The 23,406-nt window shown below is 38.0% G+C and overlaps 1 protein-coding gene across 1 annotated transcript; it reads left to right on the top strand.

Moving 5' to 3' along the window:
- Positions 1-1,475: 1,475 nt before the first annotated feature.
- Positions 1,476-6,738, top strand: LOC146718212 (uncharacterized). Its single transcript, XM_085435753.1, has 13 exons — positions 1,476-1,682; positions 2,522-2,559; positions 2,861-2,945; positions 3,045-3,135; positions 3,276-3,364; positions 3,445-3,572; positions 3,667-3,718; positions 4,558-4,655; positions 4,757-4,893; positions 4,977-5,042; positions 5,230-5,276; positions 5,442-5,590; positions 6,309-6,738. The coding sequence occupies exons 2-13, from the start codon at positions 2,535-2,537 to the stop codon at positions 6,629-6,631; spliced, it is 1,290 nt and encodes a 429-aa protein (XP_085291879.1). The 5' UTR covers positions 1,476-1,682; positions 2,522-2,534; the 3' UTR covers positions 6,632-6,738.
- Positions 6,739-23,406: the final 16,668 nt, after the last annotated feature.

The following is a 23,406-nucleotide window of genomic DNA, read 5'->3' as shown; positions in this document are numbered from 1 at the left end:
TATGTAGGCTCAGGGTACACACACACACACAAAATAAAACTCTGTTTAAACATTAAATAATGTTTTGTAGCTTCAGTGGTAAAAAAAAAAAAAAAACTGCCCACAGTACCGTGCTGATTATAAAGTCTGCTGGCAGTTTGTTACTCACAGTGGTTTTGTAGAGTTGGCTCCAAACATACCATAGCATTTTTGGGAGATGACATGTTAATTGTTGCTTGTTACTGAAAAATGTCATGTTGCTAGTTAAAATTCAATCGAAATAATAGTAAAGATTAAAGTGAAAATGTTAGGGAAAACAGTCTTTTTATTGTCTAACTTAAAGCTTCAACTGTCATGACAGAGTCACTGACATGCGTGAGCGTCAAAGGGCTGGCCACGATCCACAGTGTGTTTGCAAACCAGCCCTAGCCAAAAGATGACACATTGCACAGATATTGCACTTGTCTTGGTTCAATTTGCATTCAGTGTCTTATTTGGAGACCACCCACTGCAGTGCAGGCAGGGGGTCTGCTTCCAAGGAATATTTAGTGAGCATCTGGCACTCCCTGATGTCACTGTACTATTTAGCTGTCTTTTAAGGACTTAAACTTACACCCGTAATGCTTTTAATACCACCTTAATTAAAGTCAACAGTGCTCTCTACAGTACGGTGTACATTTTAGGACATCGTCAGGTATCAGACAAAAAATTGTCAGGTGTCAGTTGTCCAAAAAAAAAAAAAAGTCAGGTATCAGACAAAAAATTGTCAGGTGTCAGTTGTCAAAAAAAAATTGTCAGGTATCAGACAAAAAATTGTCAGGTGTCAGTTGTCAAAAAAAAATTGTCAGGTATCAGAAAAAAAATTGTCAGGTGTCAGAAAAAAAATTGTCAGGTGTCAGTTGTCAAAAAAAAAATTGTCAGGTATCAGACAAAAAATTGTCAGGTGTCAGTTGTCAAAAAAAAATTGTCAGGTATCAGAAAAAAAATTGTCAGGTGTCAGAAAAAAAATTGTCAGGTGTCAGTTGTCAAAAAAAAAAAAGTCAGGTATCAGAAAAAAAATTGTCAGGTGTCAGAAAAAAAATTGTCAGGTGTCAGAAAAAAAATTGTCAGGTGTCAGTTGTCAAAAAAAAAAAAGTCAGGTATCAGAAAAAAAATTGTCAGGTGTCAGTTGTCAAAAAAAAAAAAGTCAGGTATCAGAAAAAAAATTGTCAGGTGTCAGAAAAAAAATTGTCAGGTGTCAGAAAAAAAAATGTCAGGTATCAGAAAAAAAATTGTCAGGTGTCAGAAAAAAAATTGTCAGGTGTCAGTTGTCAAAAAAAAAAAAGTCAGGTATCAGAAAAAAAATTGTCAGGTGTCAGAAAAAAAATTGTCAGGTGTCAGAAAAAAAAATGTCAGGTATCAGAAAAAAAATTGTCAGGTGTCAGACAAAAAAGTTGTCAGGTGTCAGAAAAAAATTGTCAGGTGTCAGACAAAAAAGTTGTCAGGTGTCAGAAAAAAAATTGTCAGGTGTCAGTTGTCAAAAAAAAAATTGTCAGGTATCAGAACACAAGGTACCAGAGAGAAAATCTTCCTGCAGGTGGCGCTGTTGTCATGTCCCACCCGAATTGATTTCCAAATATGTCATCAACGTGTGACCGTGGGAGAGCGTAAGGTCATTGACCTCACCGGAGTTTTACCGTGGTTCAGGCTCCTAACGACACAAGGTAAGTTTAACTTTTTCTCCCTTTTGTTCATATTTTTGCCACAGTTGTGTTATATTAAGTTGCAGTTATGTTGTGAAAGTTACATATCAGAGACGGAAAGCCAGTTTTGTACGAAACCAAATCAGTACTATTTTTGTCTGGCTAATTCATTCTAGCTAGCGACAGTGGTGAAACGTGATTCAAATTTAAACTGTTCAGTAATTGTTTTGTATACATTTCAGCAAATGGACAAGCTGAAAGCTTACGAGCAGTTGCATTTGAATACTAATCCTATTTGAAGTAATACATTTCCAGTGGTAGACATGTTAGATTGTCACACCTGGCTATGCATTGTTTTATTAATATTATATATTGTCTTGATAGCTTGAAGGGGATGATGCCGGTTTCATATCACTGGACTTATCCATGGCAGTAGAGTACATCCATGCACAGAGAATCATTCACCAGGATATAAAGCCAGCAAATGTCATGGTAAGCCATATTGTATTTTTCTTTTTCTCCACTTTGTTTTTGAAGATCAAAATAAAAATAGTATATTATTTATTTAACTTTATTCTCTTCAGTCTATTAAACACTACATTTGAACAATGAGAAACTTTTCTGGCATATTCATATAAAGGATTTTTTTTTTAAAGTAAGAAGCCTTACATTGTTTCTTTAATAGTCCAATTAAACTGTTCAGTAATTGTTTTGTATACATTTCAGCAAATGGACAAGCTGAAAGCTCACGAGCAGCCTGCATCCTTTCTGTCGCTCTTTTTCTTTATTTCTCTTTTCTATATTGCTACTGTCGGGATATTTTTTGATCCCGATATGTTTTTTTCTGTTGTTGTTTTTAGACTTTGCTGCAATATGTCATCTGACGATGATGAAAGGAGTATCCAACTCTGGCTGGTTCCCATGACTGTACCAAAAATAATTTTTTTTTTTTTATTAAAAAAAGAGCATTAAAAATAAATGACTAAAGTACAACTTATTTATTAACTACTGTTCACCTCTTTCATATCAAAGAAGTGTATTTTTTGCTACACATGTTTTATTTGTGGGCACTGAATAGACGATGCTTTTAGTGTAATTGCCACATAAAAAGATTTAGTACTTTACTGGTTAATTACTTATGTTCAGTGTAAGAGGTGGGTGATCAATTAGACTGTTGTTGTTACACTTAACCTTTCAAGATATGATGATAATAACATTGTTCAACAAAGGCTTAAAACAAAAGGAAATCAGCTGTGCACTGAATTCATATGGGCATAAAATAAGGTAAGTCTGCATTTCAACAGTTTCCGTGACAACTCTCTAAAATGACAAAACATGCAGTTTGCATTTAATATAATGTAAGTCTGTGTTGTCTTTTAACAGTGAGAGGCATCTGAGACGAGTTTTAAAACTTCTAGGGTTGAAGCGAAGATGCCCCCAACGACCTTTTACTGAAATCCACAAAGCTGTGGAGGTAAGCGTTAAAACATCAGTGCAAAAAATATATATTTTCCTGAAGTCTGTGTCATGAGCTATTGTAGAAACAATAAATGTTATTTTCTGTAGTGATTTAAATAAAACAAACATTCAATTGTCTGTTTGTTTGTTTTTTAGAGTGAGATGAAACAGTGGTCTCCTGAACAAGGAATCAGGGCAATGGTAAAGCGGGTAAGGGATGTCAGAGGAGTGCGGCCTTGTTACAGGTTGGTTAAATAGTGTGTATATGATCAAGTGTTCTCTTGTTTTACTGTTGAGCTCAGAGTAAAATCTATTGTTACTGTAGAGACGATGTTGCTAATATAATGAGGTATATGGATGCAAGTGGTCTTCAGAGGAGATCTCCTGGAAAGAAGAAAATTCCCCGTCGGAATTACATCAGCCGTGGTCCAAATGACACACGGCACATTGATGGTATTTATTTTATCTTTTCAATTAACCTTCCAAACATGTTTTGATGGTACTTCTGTTGAAACAAATTGTAATTATTATTTGTTGTTTCATATAGGCAATGATAAACTGAAGTTCTTTGGAATGTGGATACATTTGGGGATTGATGGGTAGGTTTGAATATGGCATTCGCTACTTAATTTATTATATTCAGTGATAGTACAAAGTTGCTTCAAGATAAGGATGTGCGGTAAACTGAGGTGTTATCTCTCCTGAGTAGTCTAGGGCAGGGATGGGCAAGTCCAGGCCTCGAGGGCCGGTGTCCTGCAGGTTTTAGATGTGTCCTTGATCCACAGCTGATTCAAATGGCTAAATTACCCTCACAACATGTTTTGTAGTTCTCCAGAGGCCTGGTAATGAACTAATCATTTTATTCAAGTGTGTTTACCCAGGGTGATATCTAAAACATGCAGGACACTGGCCCTCGAGGTCTGGATTTGGCCAAGCCTGGTCTAAGGGACCAAGATAAAGTATGAATAGTGAAGGAGGATTCAAGATGGCGGTTTTTAAAAGGCTTATTTCCTGCTAGTCTTAAAGTTCCATTTCAGACTGGCAGTTAATTTCAGGGAGGGCCAAGACCAACACAACAAACAAAACATCCCTGATATAAAGTAAACAGAATTTAACTCCAAAGAAAATAAAATGTACAATTTACGATAACCTACCTAACCAACACATAAACAGGAGAATACAAGGGATTACAAAACAAAAGGCAGCTCTCCCCTCGCGTCAGTCTGAACACAGTCAAGAGTCACATTCAATTCCAAAGGCATGTAAGCCTACACAACTATGGCAGTCAAAATGGTCGGAGGAACCAGAAACAACGCCTAGACATAATACAATGGAAAACCAGCATACTCTTGGGGAATGTAACAAAAACCAAACATAGTGCCAAAACATGATTAAATCATATGTACAAGTGGCCACTTTTCTGTTTCTTTCTTTTCAGATTTTCCAGGAAGGTTCTATGGCTAAAGGTGGGCACATCCAACCGCAAGCAAAACTTTGTGGCCAGATACTTCTTTGAGGCTGTTCAAGAACAGGGTGGTATGCAATATACTAAAAAATGGGGGGTTAAAAAAGATTACATTTTGTTAATAAATTTATTTTTTCATCATTCACTAATTATCTTCAGTTTGTGTCTTTAGGCTGTCCTCAAATGATTCGGGGGGACAGAGGAAAGGAGAACCTTGTTGTGGGTCAAATGCAGATGGCATTTCACATGCGAGATCTTGGGAATCAGGCATGGAGGTGCTTCAGAATGGGGACATCAGTGCACAACCAGGTATGTCTTTAAGCTGGTAAATGACTATTTCTAAAGTAACAACCTGACAACAAAACTGATAATGTCATGTTTCTGTTGTTTAGAGAGCTGAATGTTTCAACAGTATTTTAAAGCGGACATGGATTAAGAAATGGCTGACAACATTTGAGGTAAAGCAAATCTTTCACCTGTAAAACCTATTAACAAAGAGTAGCCATCCAAATTTCGTTAAACATACGATGGATTAGTTTATCTGAAAACACAAGGCCAGAATCTGTGTTTATGTACATCTGTACCTTTTCACTAATGAAATTCTCACCTTCACAACTTATGTCTTTTTCAAAACAACATGCGTAGGCCATGATGGAGTCTGGGATCCTTGAACTGGACAATCCTGTGCACATGTAAGTCAATATTTTTAGACATGAAAAATAATCAAGCAGCAGTATGAAAGTATGTGGTCTAGGAATGCCTTTGTTTTTTGAGTACTGATTAAAATTTAGCTTTTACTTATTCTACCTCAAAGAAGCAGATGAACATATTAATTTTTTAATTCTCCTTTTTCATAGCAACTGCTTGCAGTACTCACACTTGCCACTGCTTCAAAGAGACTTAAAAACGGAGCAAACAGTTTGGAACACCCATGACATCCGCAAGCAACGCAATGCACCTGGTCCATTTGGGAAACCCGACCTTCTGTTTACCTCACCACCTCCTGGTATGTCATTTGAAAGCCTGTGGGGTTTTATTTTTTTGTTTGTTTTTTAACTTTCATTAGTTTACTTTTACTTTGATATAGCACTCTTCACAGGATAAAAACCACAAAGTGGCTTCACAATAATATAAAACAGATAAACATAAAACAGCACAATCGAACATACAGAATAAATGCAATCAAGGAAACGTAATGATGGAGGCAGAGCATTCCATGACCTGGGAGCCACCGCTTTGGAAGATCTCTTGCCTCTGGTCTTCTGGTGGGACTACTAACAGCCATTGATTAGATGATCACAGGCTGGGAGAGGGAGCGTGGGGTTCTATAAGATCAGAAATTAAGGCAGGAGCTTCACGATTCGGAGCATTGAAAGTCATTACTAAAATTTTAAAATGAATTTTCTAAAATATACTGGAAGCCAGTGTAATGAGCGTAAAACTGTTATAATGTGCTTTCTCTTTTGTGTCTTCCGAAGAAGCCTACTTGTAGTACAATAAGAGATTTCTGAATTTCTACTGTCAATACTAAAATGGCTTCATATTGACACCTTTAACTAAAAATTTATCTAAATGTTTGAGTGATATTTCCATCTTTAAGTTTCTGTAATAACATCTGTAAACACTGACTGCTTCTTATACAGGTTCTAGAACAGCTTTGTCATTATTCATTTATTTTTAACATTCAAAGTGAACATCTTTTCAATATTGTCTTTCATTCGCAGGATATGGCAATGTGCTGCACATTGTTGACCCAGACTTTTTAGACTATGCCAAGCAATTAATCTGTGAGAGGGAAGAGCCTTCACTGGTAGCAAACCAGGAATTCAGAGACATGTGCCAGAACATTTTAGAAAACAGCCAGTTTCCCTGCACACCTGATGGTTGCCTTGCTGCATACCTCATGCTAGTCCAAGAGCTCACAACTGCCATGAACAGAAATGCAGTTCCTACACTTTCTACGTTTGCCGAGGCAAATGACATATACATCTTTCTGAAGAGAGAGAGGATGGAAGGTGCACCAGTAAACATTTCCAATGACCAATAAAATCATACAACAGTGTTTGTTAACATTTATTTATCCTTGTTTAAAATCAACAGGTAATTTGAAAACTGTCTGACCAACAAAATGTACAATAAAATGTTGAAATACAATTGACAAGGTGCCATCTTTCATAATGATTCAGTGTTTCATTTACCACAACTTTTGTTAACAATAATGTAGAACATAATTCACATTGAAAGACTTTTGAACTGCAGACTGTAGCAACATTACCACTTGTAGCCATATCGGCTCGTAAGATCAAGGCCTGACTTGAGAAACTTAACAACATCAGATGCGGAAGGCCTTGAGTCTGGGTCATAGCTCACCAAACCACCAAGAAAACTGTTTTTGTCACTGAGATGTGATAGGGCATGTGGTGGGGTTTTGGTGGCCATTAGTGCAGCCAGTTCTCTTTGTTTTTTAACCATCCACGGAGCGGAACCCGTCAGGATCTCCAGATATGTGGCTCCGAGGGACCACATGTCTGTCTGGAACGAGGCCTCTTCAAACATCAGTATGCATTCAGGGGCCATGTAAAGATATGTGCCACCAGCTGGACCAGTAGCCTGGGCAGTGAACTTACTCCCTTGACGAAGCATCACAGTGTCTCTTATGTTTGCCATGCCCCAGTCTGTCAGGACTGCCTTCTTAGAAGGGTGGTGAACCTATAAGGTATACATATGAGAACTTACCAGGTTGTCTAAAATTTCACAAATGTTATCAAAAATGTCATTCCAAAGACCACAGCTCATAATTGGGGAAAAAAAAAACCCTCAAAGCTTTTAGCACCCAGATCACCCAATCACTGCAGATTTATTCTGAGATTGTTTATTATACCCAACATTAAAATTAACAGATTGGTTAATGATCCAACCCGGTTTTATAGTCCTGTGCATTTTTTAATCCCCATTCCACTTAAGCAAGTGGTACAGACTAATAAAATAATAGAAACTTTCAGTTTGTAAAGCCTAAACTTACAACATGTTTGGGAATTTTGTAGGTGTGCAAGAACCAACATATTAAAGAAAAATTGGACTATTAAAGAAACAATGTAAGGCTTCTTACTTTAAAAAAAAAATCCTTTATATGAATATGCCAGAAAAGTTTCTCATTGTTCAAATGTAGTGTTTAATAGACTGAAGAGAATAAAGTTAAATAAATAATATACTATTTTTATTTTGATCTTCAAAAACAAAGTGGAGAAAAAGAAAAATACAATATGGCTTACCATGACATTTGCTGGCTTTATATCCTGGTGAATGATTCTCTGTGCATGGATGTACTCTACTGCCATGGATAAGTCCAGTGATATGAAACCGGCATCATCCCCTTCAAGCTATCAAGACAATATATAATATTAATAAAACAATGCATAGCCAGGTGTGACAATCTAACATGTCTACCACTGGAAATGTATTACTTCAAATAGGATTAGTATTCAAATGCAACTGCTCGTAAGCTTTCAGCTTGTCCATTTGCTGAAATGTATACAAAACAATTACTGAACAGTTTAAATTTGAATCACGTTTCACCACTGTCGCTAGCTAGAATGAATTAGCCAGACAAAAATAGTACTGATTTGGTTTCGTACAAAACTGGCTTTCCGTCTCTGATATGTAACTTTCACAACATAACTGCAACTTAATATAACACAACTGTGGCAAAAATATGAACAAAAGGGAGAAAAAGTTAAACTTACCTTGTGTCGTTAGGAGCCTGAACCACGGTAAAACTCCGGTGAGGTCAATGACCTTACGCTCTCCCACGGTCACACGTTGATGACATATTTGGAAATCAATTCGGGTGGGACATGACAACAGCGCCACCTGCAGGAAGATTTTCTCTCTGGTACCTTGTGTTCTGACACCTGACAACTTTTTTTCTGACACCTGACAATTTTTTTTCTGACACCTGACAACTTTTTTTCTGACACCTGACAACTTTTTTTCTGACACCTGACAATTTTTTTTCTGATACCTGACTTTTTTTTTTTTGACAACTGACACCTGACAATTTTTCTTCTGACACCTGACAATTTTTTGTCTGATACATGACTTTTTTTTTTTGACAACTGACACCTGACAATTTTTTTTCTGATACCTGACTTTTTTTTTTTTGACAACTGACACCTGACAATTTTTTTTCTGACACCTGACAACTTTTTTTCTGATACCTGACTTTTTTTTTTTGACAACTGACACCTGACAATTTTTTTTCTGACACCTGACAATTTTTTGTCTGATACCTGACTTTTTTTTTTTTGACAACTGACACCTGACAATTTTTTTTCTGACACCTGACAATTTTTTTTCTGATACCTGACAATTTTTTTTTTGACAACTGACACCTGACAATTTTTTGTCTGATACCTGACGATGTCCTAAAATGTACACCGTACTACAGTGATCCTCTAGCACACTACAGTTGTCTCATGCTATTTCCGGATCTATCTATCTATCTATCTATCTATCTATCTATCTATCTATCTATCTATCTATCTATCTATCTATCTATCTATCTATCTATCTATCTATCTTATATAGATAGATAGATAAAGTCTTTGTAGACTGTGTGAGAAAACATAGCATCATTCATAAATAAGCAATCAATTAGTCTTCTCAGTTTAATTTGTCTCCCTCATTCTCCATAAAAGACTCCCACAACATGGCAGCATAGCAAAAGTATGTGTTTTCCTACAATCAGGCTCTTTTTAATGCTTTTATCTATCGGTGTCTATCAATTACCATTGCTAATCGATTTTAAGTGTATGGCACCAGGACAGATCTGCGGATTAAAATAACATGAAAGCATTTAACATTTTTATATTTTAAGCCATACACGAGAGAGACCTGTTTTTAAAAATTCATTTTTAAGCCTCCCACGCTAAAAGTTCATGCACTCACAGTGTTGTAAAGCACTTTTGATAAGCATCTTCAGTCCAAAATGGCAGATATAAATGTATTTGAAAATGTGAGTCTGTAGTTACCAGGTGATATGTGCTTCTGATGAGCTGTTTGATAGCTTATGGCTCCTCTCAGCACATTATTAATCATATCTAACGACTTCAGATATTGCTCTAAACAGTTTGCCCTACAGGATTTCCCTTCTACTGCAGCCACTGCTCAATATGCTGCCCAAGGCATGACTGTTACACATACCAAAATGTGTGTGAGTGTGCATGCTTGCATAAGAGTGAGGAAAGGAGAAAAGTGGTGAGGAAGAGAGCGCGAGGAAAGTCTAAGAGATAGAAGAGAGAGAGAGAGAGGAGAGTAAGAGAGCTGCCTGATCTCAAGCGGCAAATTAGGGCCTCTCTGAAATCGATAACAGGGGAGCCATGCACAGATTTCATTAGTTGGAAAACGTGTGCGGCTAAAGGGATGCAAACGGATATTGATGTTTGAGATTGATTGATCTCTTCTTTTCTCAAAAATGTACACGCTGAGTTGCAATGCTGAGTTTGTTTTGGGTTTGTTTGCGCTCCGAGTGCACATTCAATCTTAAATGCGAGTTTGCCCGTGACCTTTTTTATTCAACAGATACTCATCTGTTGAAAGCTGATATCACACATATCTAAAATAGACTTCCTAGGTCAAATGACAGTCATACCCATCCTGCCCCTATTCTCCACCACCAGACACAACGTTTTTCTTCTGTGAGATTCAAAAATCAATGAACAAATGTGACATTCAGGCCTTTTGCATCTTAAGCAAGCCCACCTTGTCACAAAGGTGGCATTACAAAATACATCTAATGCACTCTTTCAAGTAAATGTAACAGGTAGGCGTACGTGGCTGAAATACAATTCCCCATTGCCTTTTTTCTTAATTAGATTCCAGATGGGTGTGGTTTGTCACAGAGGGAAAACACAGAGGACTAGAAAGGTTTGGTAATCACAGGAGAGTCTATAAAGAGTAATGTTATGCGATGGACTGCTCCTTTGATATTATCTAAATTCCCCACCTTAATTAAAGAACACTCATGTGGTAGTTAGAACAGGTTTAAGGAAGGTGCAAAAAGATTTACATGAATGAATCAAAACACTGGTGTCCAACAGATGGGAAATGTTACGTATAGTAGAAGTCAAGTGAAAATTGTAAAGACAACGTCTCAAAGACAAAATTTGAGACAACCTAATTACCACACACTACAAATCCAGGTTGTTTCCTCTCCAACCTTGGTGAAATCAATGCCAAAACTGCAGTACAATTTTGGGAGGTACCAGTCCTCTGTGTCATGTCCCCAGGTCAGCAAATTGATACATTTAGGGCTACACTATGGATATAAAAGTCAATTGTTTTGTTTTGTGGGGCATTTATTCCATCTGTTTATTTATTTTCTTCTGCTTATGCAATTCACGGTCACAGGGGGACTGGAGCCTATGCTAGTTGCCACAGGGGGAGAGGTCACCAGCCTGTCGCAGGGCCAGAGAGAAACAGACATCCATTCCCAGAGTACCCGGACAGAACCCATACAGACAGAGGGAGAACATAGACAGCACACAGTCAGACCCAGGCCAGATGGTGGATTTCAACCCAGGACCTTTTTGCTGTGAGACAACAATGCTCCCCCGTGTTGCCCTGCCATTTATTCATTAATTTTATTCTTGGCAAACCTTTTGTTGCACTTTTTTATATGTTTAAATTATGATGTAATCACCAACACAGATCTACAATACCTGGCCAGGTGTGTTAAAAATGTGCTATTTCACCATCTTCGCTTTTCTTTATTCTGGTTTCCATGCAACAGTCTGATAAACCTGACAGTGTGATCATCTTAAATGATTAATTGAACTTGAATACATGCTTTAAAATTTCCATTCATTATGATGTGTCACATTTTATCTGCTGTACATTTAATCACTTGCCATATGCATATTAATGATTAAAGTGGCACCTGTGTTATGGGAGTGAGTCACTTGTTGTAAGTGTGTGCTTTGTGCAGTCGCACTACCCACAGCTGTGTGACACATATTCCCTCATTGGAGAATTCTCACCTTCACTGTTTTGGGTTTTTTAAATTATTTTGAGATGACTAATAAGATTCAAATCGTGTTTGCTGCAATCCTATGTCTCACTGTGCATCGAACTTATGTGATTTATATTTCCATTCTTTACACTTCTGTTTATTTTAGAAACCTAAAAAACAATGTTGATTACTTTCATGGTTTATCCCAACACAGACACCAAGAAACTAAGAACAACAACGTGTATGATGGTATGGAGCACGTGTCTGAGTTTTCTGGTTTGTTTTTTTTCACTCTCTCTTTTTATTGTCTTCTTTTTCTTCTTTTGTAAGCTTAGGATTATAAGCAAAGTACTGAGTCACTGTCTGTATTGGTTCTGGTGCCACCTGTTCAATTTTGAACAGCCTTTCTTGAATTAAAATCTTGCCACAGCATCCTGTTTCAAATGGAAATGATCAGAAGCATGACACCATTATGGAATATCATAAATAAGGACAATACCTTAAAATTCAAATATAAATTGCCTTCAGATTGAAGGAAGGAAATCTATTTCCTCTTTAAATGTATTTGAATAGAGGAAGGCCTTTATAAGGAAGGTGAGATTTCTCAGTTTGCTTTCATAAATGAAAAACAGGAGAAAATAGTGAGGGAATGATGATGTGGGTTTGTATTTATTAGTTTCCTAACTGACCATAAATTCTCGGAGAGAAGCAGCTCTATCGTCTTACCTAAGGTAATAACGTTTGATTTTTTATTAATGACAGAAGTGCTCTGTTACCTGTTAATGGATGCCACTGAAGTGGAGACATCATTGATCACTTTTAGCTATCTAGCTAAAGATATTATTCCAGCAAAACAGGAATGATTTCGTGACAGACCTTGTGTAAGGTTAATTAATTAATTAATTCTCTCTTCACAAAGTCTTCACAAATGAATCTTTGAAACAGGTTGGGTTATAGCTCTTCACTTTTAAATTATTTTACATAAAAATTAGAGATGGCACGATTCCACTTTTTTATGTCCGATACCGATATCATAAATTTGGATATCTGCCGATACCGATATGAATCCGATATAGTGTGTTTTTTAATCAATAAAACTGTTTTTTTTTATATCTTGCTGCATTTTGTATAAGTTCATACTCAAGTTAAAAAAAAAAACACTAAAGCTATTCTGTTATGCCTGTATGTAAAAAATATACTGCACCCAAAATATTTCATAGTTCAGCAAAACTGATCAATCTAATAAACTTAAACCTACTCCATCCTCCCTATTCTGGTATTTTAAAGAGTAAGCAACCTAACTAATCGGGTTGCAAATTCCCAGAAAAAAATAAATTAAAAAAAGGGAACCACCCCCCACCTCATGATGCTTAATTGACGTAATCAACTTTAATTTAATGCAGTGTGAAAAAAAATGCACAGAAATCAATTATTTTTCAAGAATAATTAAATAGATTCAACATCTTTCTTCAACAGAACTGCAGACTGCACAGATGGTACCTTCCCAAAGGAAAAAGTACTATAGCTTACTAGGGTATATTAGACTTAATAGTTAATATATACAGTAATGGACTTCTATACATTTTACATCAGATTAAAACTTTGGGTGTAAGATTCAGATAATTATTTATTAAACGCTAGACATTTTAAATGACAATAAGAAAGAAAAGTATGTCTTTAACACTGGATGACATTGTAGTTAGGTTTTTCACACCTGTAAGCACGCATAGATTAAATTAGATTTGTTGAAAGGTAAACAGTAGAAGAGACCATTAATTCCATTAAGAGGCACCCACAGTCTAGCCCGATCGCAGCATCAATACATGCAAGATTGTGTGCAGTAGGCTATAGATGCATACAAATGTGGCTGGCGCACTCTGAATTAAACAAGCATATGCTGTTTAAACCATAAAAGTGCTTTGTCAGTTTTTAATCCCAGCATTTATCCACTTTAAACAGGTGTTCCATAACTTTTTTCATCATTATTTTTCAGTATTCTTTTTTTTCGTGATAGATCTTTACATAACGAGCATCTGACTTTAAATGTTTATTATTTCTTGCTACAGAAAATAATAAAACTATAGTTCAATACCATATTTTAACTCCTACATTGTGTTAAAAGCAGTTAGTACTCTGTTCTATAAATACAAGTAGTTCAAGAACAGAATGTATGACTTAGTTTCCTAACAAAGTTTCTAGTAAGTAAGTAAGAAACTTGAACATTTTGGTATTCAGAGTTCTCATATTTGTACTTATACAGTCCAACAGATGTCTGTGTCCAGCACAGCACCACTGTGTTCTCAGCATCCAGGTTTCCCTCAATTAAAGCTTTCTCATATAATCACAGTTTAAACATGCACAGGCACTCAGCATTAGATTAAGCAATTAGATTATTGTCATCCTACACTGTTCTGCAAATACAAATTATTGTTTAAGGGCACAGCTGTGGGTGTGCAAGGGTGAAAACATAAATGATATGCCACATAAGCATTTAATGACAAAGTAATTGCATTTACATTTTTCCTCTAGTGGTGTAAAAACAATAACCATATTAAACACATCTTGTACATTCTGTGTATTCTTTATTTATGGATTTCCACAGATGCCATTAGTGGATGCATGGCCAGAGCTCTTTGAAGCAAACAATTTTCAACTATTATGGTAACGCTATCATTTCAGGTTCCCATTTTATTTGAGTAAGACGACATCTCACCTCCTCAGTGAAAAGTACAGGATGAGACTTAGGGCAGTAATACAGACAAAAAGCAACAATAAACAACTTCATTAAGATGAACAATAAAATTGTAAAAAATAAAGACAGATTATTTTATGCAATTAAAAGTAAAATATTTCTAAAAAATGGGCAGTAACAGTCAACATGAACTGAAAAACACATTAACTGAAAAGTGTGCACAGCAAGTCGTTGCCTTGCAGAAAGCAATCATTTTTTTAGACTGGGATGCCTTCTGCACGTCTGACTGTGTGTTCGGTCTCTTGCAGCTGAGATTTTTCTTATTTCCAGAAGAGCGCAGAGGAAAATAATTGATGGTGACATGAAAATCAGGAGGTGGGAATAGAGAGCGGCAGGGTTGTGGTGGGGTGTGGGATAGAAGGGATGAATAAGTATTTAGCCTGAGTCAGAAGCACCACCACCCTCACCCAAAAGGAGGAAAATTTTCTTTGTGGGACATCAATCCCATTTCTTTGCGTCTCCTGCTGTGCACAGGTCAATTATATCTTTATTACAGTAAAATGCAGATCATATTCCTGCAGAATGTAGGCGCAGAAAGACTGATGATGGGGAAGGTTGCAGAATCTCGTTTTTCTCAGATACAGTATGTGCCACTCGTACAGTAGGCACGGTGCAAACTAGGAGTTCATGGTGATAAACAAAGGCAGGATTTCGCTAATCTAATTGTGACCTACTCTGAAACCAAGCCATAACCTCAAACTACATTAGTGAGAATTTAGCTTGACACTTTGAAGCATCAGCACCTTTGCCTGGGTTGGGTGTTGTTTTTGGCACCCCGCATCTGGATTGATGCCAGGTCTCAAAAACTGCGGATGGTTCATTTTATTCATTTCAAACAACGGTGAAAGACTATGTAAAATTTTGGAAATTTTAATAACCATTTTAATAACCTTTTAATAGGCTTTTGTAAACTTAAATGAAATCTAGACACAAATCTAGTAAATTTAAGATTTTCTAAAAAATATCATCTACTCTTTAACCGGTCGGTTTACTGCAGCATGTCCAGCTTTCTCAAAGTCCTAGAAAACTTGAGAGATTCAACAATTATGTTACAGCTCTGAGAAAAACAAACACTGGAAAGGTCATGACTATGTGCTGATAATGTTTGTTTTTTTCTATTGTGGAAAGTGTTTAATGTCAAGCTTGTCTGCTGGTAGATTTAATTAGTCTTGAAGGAATAACAACCCATAAACACATTTCTGTTTACAAAATGAGGCAACAATGCCCTAAACATTCAGATGAATACAAATATTGGTAATGGAGATTACTGCTCATGTCAGGTAGTTTTTATGAAACAGTCTAAACTTTCAGGTGCTGCTCTGTGTGGGTCTATCTTTTTTTTTGCTTTGGGTTTTATCAGACCAGCAGATGATGAGACAGCGCTCGTGACCGTTAGTGAGCACATTATCCGTTCATTATTTTCATCTACTTCCCCAACATACACAGGGCAGGAGGCACATATAGCCAGAAAAACAGTCACACCTGGAACCAGTTGAGAGTTTTCAGCTCATTTAAAACACTGCGAGGCTCTTGCTGGTCCTCCGCAACAACATTTGTTGGACAAGTTGCTCAAAATATCTAATTTTTCACTCATTATGGTTTATACCATAATGAAAAGGTAATTACATTATTACACTAATTGCTCATCAGCAAATGTAATTAGCTAGATTACCCACTGAATAACTTTCATTACTCTGCACAGGTTTACCAGGGATTCTTTTAAACAGCTTAAAAGCTTTCAGATAAGGCTGCTCGATTTTGGCAAAAAAATCATTTTCACAAATATTTTGTGAATATTACCATGATTAGTCACAAAAACTGGAAAATGGTTGAATTATTTGAGCTGAAAAAAAATATAGTTGTCTTTTGTAACTTTAAAGAAATTCCACTGTTATCATTTAACTAAAAAAATAATAATATTAATCACTAAATATGAACTGAATTAAACCTTTCATACTGTGATAGGATCAAACTGAAAGGTAAAATATTATTGTTATTACATTTTGCTGGTTTTTCTATGCATTTTATTTCCTTTCTTGTTACGTACATTTACACTTTTGCAGGGACATGCTTTTAAACTGCTGTGTCTAGGAAAACAAGGCTTTAACAAAAGTCCTAAGATGGAATCCCCCCCCCCCCCCTATACTCTGGAAACTATTTCATGTTAACACGACCAAGCCCATACGGAAATGAAAGGACAGGGTCATAAGTTTCACTGGGATTGGGACAAAACTGCACGTATAAAATCATAACTCAGATTTGATACAAAACAACAACAGTGAACTAACTGAAGTTAATAATTAACTCTCTATATTTCTGAGAAAAAATAAAAAAGACTTTCCAATTTTGTCACTGGCTTAGACCTCAAAGTCTAAGTCAAGAAGAAGAATATAAAGTAAATGGCCTGTATTTATATAGCGCTTTACTAGTCCCTAAGGACCCCAAAGCGCTTTACACATCCAGTCATCCACCCATTCACACACTGTTGATGGCAGCTACATTGTAGCCACAGCCACCCTGGGGCGCACTGACAGAGGCGAGGCTGCCGGACACTGGCGCCACCGGGCCCTCTGACCACCACCAGTAGGCAACGGGTGAAGTGTCTTGCCCAAGGACACAACGACCAAGTCTGTCCAAGCCGGGGCTCGAACCGGCAACCTTCTGATTACAAGGCAAACTCCCAACTCTTGAGCCACGATCGCCTGTAAGTATGTTACAGAACGGTGTTAAATTCTACTTTGTGGGTCAGTGAAAAAAACAAACAGCATGAGTGGCTCATATATTGTCTAGTTATGATACTATGAAGCAGACGATTGTCTATTTGGATCTTGAAATTCTCTCATTAATTTCTAATTACCATTCTTTGAGTGCCAACCTCCACTCGGTCTCGGTCTCAGCAAGTGCCTCAGTCGAGGTCAGCCGTTTGTTCTTAATCCATTTCTACAGTTAATTATTCCAGTTGTTTTTTGTTTGTTTGTTTGTTTTGGGGAATGTTTTGTATTTAGTTTGCAATGTTTGGACTCAATTATTTAAATGAAATATATTTTATACTGCATTCCTGTCACACTCAGTGACAGTGTCAGTGAGGTTATAAGAGGTGACTAATTCTAAGGAATAAGTTTTATCGGATTATAAAAATAATAATTTAAGTGTATTGCCTTTAAAAATGACTCTATCTCCCTTTAGGATAAATAATTTGGGACAGATCAATGAACAGTTAGCTGTGCTTTATTAAGTGAACTGTCCTAGTATATAATTGAACTGCCTTAATTCTTCATGGTATAGATTCAGCAAAGTGCTGCAAATATTCCTCAGAGATTTTGATTCATGACTTGATGACATCACACAGTTGCTGCAAATTTTTTGGTTACATTGTTGGAGCCATGATGGAAATATCCCATTCTACCAGATCCCAAATGTGCTGGATTGAGATCTGGTGACTCTGGTGGCCATTTGAGCACAGTGAACTCACTGTCAAGTTCAAAACACCAGTTTGAGATGATCTGAGCTTTGTGACATGGTGTGCTGTCCTGCTGGAAGCAGCCATCACACGATGGGTATGCTGTGGTCACAAAAGGGATGGAAATGGGGACCTGGCATTTAAATGATCCTCATTTGCTACTAAGGGGTTGAAAGTGTGCCATGAAAATATCTTCCACTACTGCACCACTGCCACCAGCCTGAGCTGAGGCAGTGGCAGGATGGATCCATGCTTTCATGTTGTTTGTGCAAAATTCTCTCACTGTCCGAACGTCACAGCAAAAATCGAGACTCACTGGAAACAGGAAACATATTTCCAAGCTGCTATTTTTGATGAAAACTGTCCATTTTCAATCTTAGCTGGCAGGAGTGGCACTCAGTGTGGTGTTCTGTCAGTGCATCGCGTCTGCTTCAAGTTGGCCATGTTGTGTATTCAGATTCTCTTCTGCGTATCTGGGTTGTAACAAGTGGTTATTTGACTTACTGTTGTGCAGAAAAATGTCAGGAGTTTTTTGAATCAAAGTTTTCGTCCTGATTCTGATACTTTGTTTGAACTTTTAGCCATGTCTAAATGCTCGAAATGTCTAATGTCTAAATGTGGAGTTGCTGACATGTCATTGGCTGATTAGATATTTGTATTAATAATCAGCTGAACAGGTTTACCGAATAAAGTTTCAGGTGAGCATATTTGTATGTGTGATTTTTGTTTGTTTATTTTATTTTAACTTACTAAAGACGGGACAGACTTGACTGGGGAGAAAGAAAGGGAAAGAAAAACAGCGGTGAAGAGGAGCGGTGATAAAGGGCAAAAAACAAAAACCAACAAAACAAACAGACAAAAAAATACATCTATCAATCACCTGGATCACCTGTTGAGAAAGAAAAAAGAGAAAACAAGCAAAACAAAAGAGAGCAATATAATAAACAACATCATTGCGATGATCTATGTGAATATAACAGTAAATACTAAATATGGAATAGTATTGTGCAGCACGTAAGATCGACAGCGCACAGTGTGCTTTGAGGTAGGAGCCAAAATGGGTGTAGTTTGTTTGTGTGAGCACAGGTGTTCACAGGTGTACACATGGGTGTACACCTGTGAGCATGAGCGCGCTTGTTTTTAAAAGGTTCCTTCATGTAATGATCTGCTAGAGGGTGAAGGGAGCCACAGCCCCGTCCTCCAGGGCATGAAGCAGGTATGGAGGAGATCCAGGCTCCAGACATACAGAGGCCCCCAGAACACAAGAGACCAAGGAAGACCAACGGAGGGGCAGCCGTGTCACTATCCCAGAAAGAGCTGAGGAGGGCCCCAGATGAGGGGTCATTTAGCAGCCGCGGAGCAGAAGCCAGGGGGGGTTGCAGTGACGAGCCCGTGAACTCCGTGATTTTGTTTGTTTGTTTGTTTTTACTTTTTTGAAAGGTGAGAGTGACGTTTAACGTGAGGTTGGTGTTTTTATTCACCAGCTTATTACATTAATCTGTGCTAGCAACACTGAGTCCGCATTGCCTCGGTGCTGCTGTTGCTACCTTCTTGTCCTTGTTATGCCAGATGCCTCATGCACTACAGATGTTTACTGAGCACGTGCGTCAGCCTCCCCACGGCGATAGAGCCAGTATGAGGATAGATGGAAGATGGAAAAAGAAAGCCCGCCTGCCCCTCCCGTGCAAGGTTAATCTCGTCCTCAGCCACAACTAGCATGTCACCCTAATGAAGCCCCAACAGACGAACACTTAATAAGAGTTAAGAGTAAATTAACCTTGAAGACTTTGCACGCATCTCTCCTTTTTTTATACATTTTATGCATCCATTTCCCATGATCAAGGACAAGCGTTCATTTAGCTAGAGGAGGTCAGAACAAAAACATTCCCTTGATGGTTGCAAATTTCTCTCTGACATCTATGTTCCAGACAGAGCTGTGAGGAGAGGATGAGCCTCTGTTTTCCTCTTTAATGTTGTCTGAGGCAGATAAAAAGCTACAAGCTGCTCCCCCACCCACTTACTGTTTTTTCTTCTTGCTGCTGATCAATGCTCTTAATGGTGGTAATCAATCAAGAAAATGAAAGATTTACTCTCCAATATTAATTTTGCTCAGCATCGATTGAGGAGTGAAGAGTATTACTGCCGTTAATGCCTTTTGAGGTGCTGTATTGAGTTGCTTGCTTCTGAAAACAAGTCATTTATCTTTCATTTCAACAGTTTTATTACACCTTTAAACATAATTAGAAACAGATAACAGTCACCTGAGGTGAAATTTACTAAACTCTTTGATAATCTTGTTTTTTTAGTTTTAAGATAATTATGCTAAACTCAGATGTCGATTTCTTTGTGTAAATGTTCTGCTACACTGAATTTGCTCATCTGGCTAAAATTCATTTTGGTTGTGTTGTGCAGGCATCACTACACTTAGCAGCCTGTTATCTACATCATAGCAGCTTTTCACAAAGTAAAACAAAAGTTGTGTCTGTAGTGATCCATTTTATGCAGTTAATCAGGACAGAGGTTGCACATTTTACTCAATTTGTAAAGGTTTTGCTTTGACAGTACTACTTTTCTGTCTGCCGCTTCAAAATGCATGCGTTGTTACCAAATGAATCTGAGTCTGTAGTGCTGACTTGGGGTACAGTGATGACAGCCAGCACTAATGATACGCCACTCATCGAAGCACCAGGGGCAGAAAACATGCCAAACCAACGAAAGCCTGCCTGCTATATGGTGACAGGTTATGATATCAGTTGATCAAAGGCTGATAGGAAACTTGAAAGCTCTGTTCAGCCTTTACTGGCATTTGCACAATTTAAAAAAAAATGTTTTGCACTTTGAGCTTTGTGGAGGGACACCACTTGCAGTCTATGCTGCAGCTGTCTCATGGCTGCATAGAACAGAAAATCAAGCGAGACGACAGATTTGTTTACACGTTCACATTTTTAGTTAGTTGTTTAGCTTAGACCAACTTCATTAAAAGTAAAATCTGGAAATAAAAACTTTTTGCTTCCGTAGACATCAGTATTCTGCAAATGTACCCAGTTATCATCACTTATCTTATCGTGACATGGACAGAGTGTCTTTTCACTGTTATTCGCAAGCATAACACAACATAATACTTTTAAGCCAGGTTGCCAGAGCGTCTTCTTTATCCTCGTCTTTCTTTTCTTTTGTCAGTAGTATACATGTTCCTCAGCCAGAGTGAGAAAAGTGGAGCAGGTTTTGTTGATGACTTAAGGGATGGAAAGCACACCGGGGCTTCTAATGCACCTAGTATTTAAATAATCCCCGGGTCTCCTCCATCCTTTTGATGCCTTTGTTCACTTTGAAAAGTTATCACCATACAGCCTGTACTGTTGGCTTGGGGATAAAGCGAGAGAGAGAGAGAGAGAGACGGAGAGGGAGCGAGAGCGTGTGTGTGTGAGAGCGAGAGAGAGAAATAGAGAGAGAGAGATGTCGAACCATGCCGCCATACCTTTTCTACTGCATCCAGTTCCCAGAGCGTGAAAGAACATCTGAATACACATTCGAAATCTTATCTCACTCCAGCTGTACTGCCGAATTCTTCCTTTTCCAGGCACTCTAGAAAGCAAAGGCAAAAGGGAACCCAGGAATAATCAGCCATGCTTATCTTCCTGCAGTACTGAGGGGAGCTATAATGAGACTCACTCATCCATAGTGGAGAGCTTAATAATTCATTGTGGTAGCTTTGCAGGTGAACCCTATCACATTACAATTTAAAAGCTCTAAAGCCAGTATTGCTGAGGGGGAGAGCAGCCAGGATGAATGCTAGACTGAAAAACCCTCATGCATACAGGTACATAATACCTCACATAGTCTCACACATCCACACATGTACACACACACACACACACACACACACACACACACACACACACACACACACATTATATATATATATATATGTATACCCTTAATGAGCTCCAATCAGTTTTCTCTAAACAGACTTCAGACTTCTATTGCACTGCGCAGGCTTCTTCACAAGACAATCTACACCATAAGCGACAACCAAGTGGTACTTTAAAGTGGTAAACAAAAACAGTGTTTATTGTGAAGTGGTCCTCCCTCGCTTCTTAATTTGAAAAGCACTCGGCATATTAGCAAGCAGAAATCAGTCTTCCCGCAGGAACAAAAGTTAACATTCTGTCGGCACAGAAGCTGAAGAAGAGAAAAGAAATAAAACTAAGCATTTTACTCGTTTTTCTCTCTCAAGGGCAAAAGAGTTACTGTCCCGTCTTTTTATAATGCCACCAGCCGCACCCCGTCTCACCCCTCTTTTGGCAAGGTGCCATAAAAACTCTTGCAAGGAGGGGGAACATTAGTATTTCTGCGAGTCAACACCCTTGTTTTCTTGTGGACCTTTGCTCTGATTAAGGATCTTGAACAGTCTGCTGGCATTTTTTATTCCCTCCTAAAACTCATTTTCTCGCAGGGAACCTTCAGACATTCTACAAAGATGGGGTCGGCTTTGTCAGTGACCTCTGGCACCGACTGTCTGTGGAGCGCATCCCAGATGGGTTGGACTCTGGCCCACACTTCTTCCTGCTCCCTTGCTCGCCCTGTGTCTCTCACTATCTGTTGCTCTCCCCGTCTCCCACCCCCTCTCCACTTCACCCTCCCGATAGGACAGAGCAAAGAGCTTGGGTCGCTTGGCACAACGACTGAATACTGGAGTGACCTTGCAGGGCTCCCTAATGGAGAACTTGGCATTGTTCCACAGTTTCTCAGCCAACAGGCATGCATCCCTTTGCCACCACCGCCACCTCCTCTCAGTCTATAGATCCGGGCTATACTCACCTCTACCCCATCCTTCCTCCGTGTCCCCGCCCGAGAGCTGGAACACATCACATCAGTGACATTAATTGTCACCAGCAACAGTGGCCGATAAAAGCTCCCTGCTCCCCTTTCGCTGCAGGGATACAATCGAGCCACGTGGGAATTCAGTTCGCTCCAAGGAACCTATGCAATAAGATGACAGAATAAGAGACTTTTGTTTGTCTGTGTGCGAGTGTGCATTTATGGTTCTTTGCATGTCTGTGTTTGTGTTGGAATCTCGTTAGCCCACTGTAACCCTCAGTCAATAAATGTGATGGGATTAACCGATAAGTAGATAAATCGTATCTAAGAGTATTATGTCGGGATAAAACAGTCCTTAAGTCATCTTGGATGATGCGTTCCTAAACCACACTCCCTACAGTCAACCAACAATATTATTATGATGTTTCCTTCATGCTGATTGCTTCTCAGAGCTTGCACTTAACATGAGTGATGTATTGTAGCAAAATGTGGCAAATTAAAATGAATATTTAATAGCTTAATTAATAGAAATGTACCTCATTGCACATTCATACTATAACATACAGGAATGGTTAAACATTAGCAAATAAATCAAGCTCTAAAGCCAATAGCCTTTGCTATATACTTAAACTCTATTAAATGCTCAGATCACACTGGCAATAGATTGATGTGGGGTAGATTTAGGTTTCTAGGTAGTAATTTAAAACTTTGAACTTTCTTAACTAAAATTACATGTTGAGTTACTTTTTTTGTAATAATCATAAGTGGGACTGCTTGGTT

This window comes from Copadichromis virginalis, linkage group LG1 (genome assembly GCF_057382275.1).
Source record: "Copadichromis virginalis isolate Kocher_CV1m ecotype Utaka linkage group LG1, C_Virginalis_male_GT1.1, whole genome shotgun sequence".
Lineage (NCBI taxonomy): Eukaryota > Metazoa > Chordata > Actinopteri > Cichliformes > Cichlidae > Copadichromis > Copadichromis virginalis.
The sequence above is the reverse complement of the archived record's forward strand: the minus strand, read 5'-3'. Positions and strand labels throughout refer to the sequence as shown.

What these genes read in the sequence shown, in the direction of transcription:
- LOC146718212 (XM_085435753.1), top strand. Translation starts at nt 2,535, where the DNA reads ATGTCATCTGACGATGATGAAAGGA. An exon ending in ATACATTTGGGGATTGATGG is followed by an intron (nt 3,719 to 4,557) that starts GTAGGTTTGAAT and finishes CTTTCTTTTCAG; the next exon opens with ATTTTCCAGGAAGGTTCTAT. An exon ending in GGCTGTTCAAGAACAGGGTG is followed by an intron (nt 4,656 to 4,756) that starts GTATGCAATATA and finishes TTGTGTCTTTAG; the next exon opens with GCTGTCCTCAAATGATTCGG.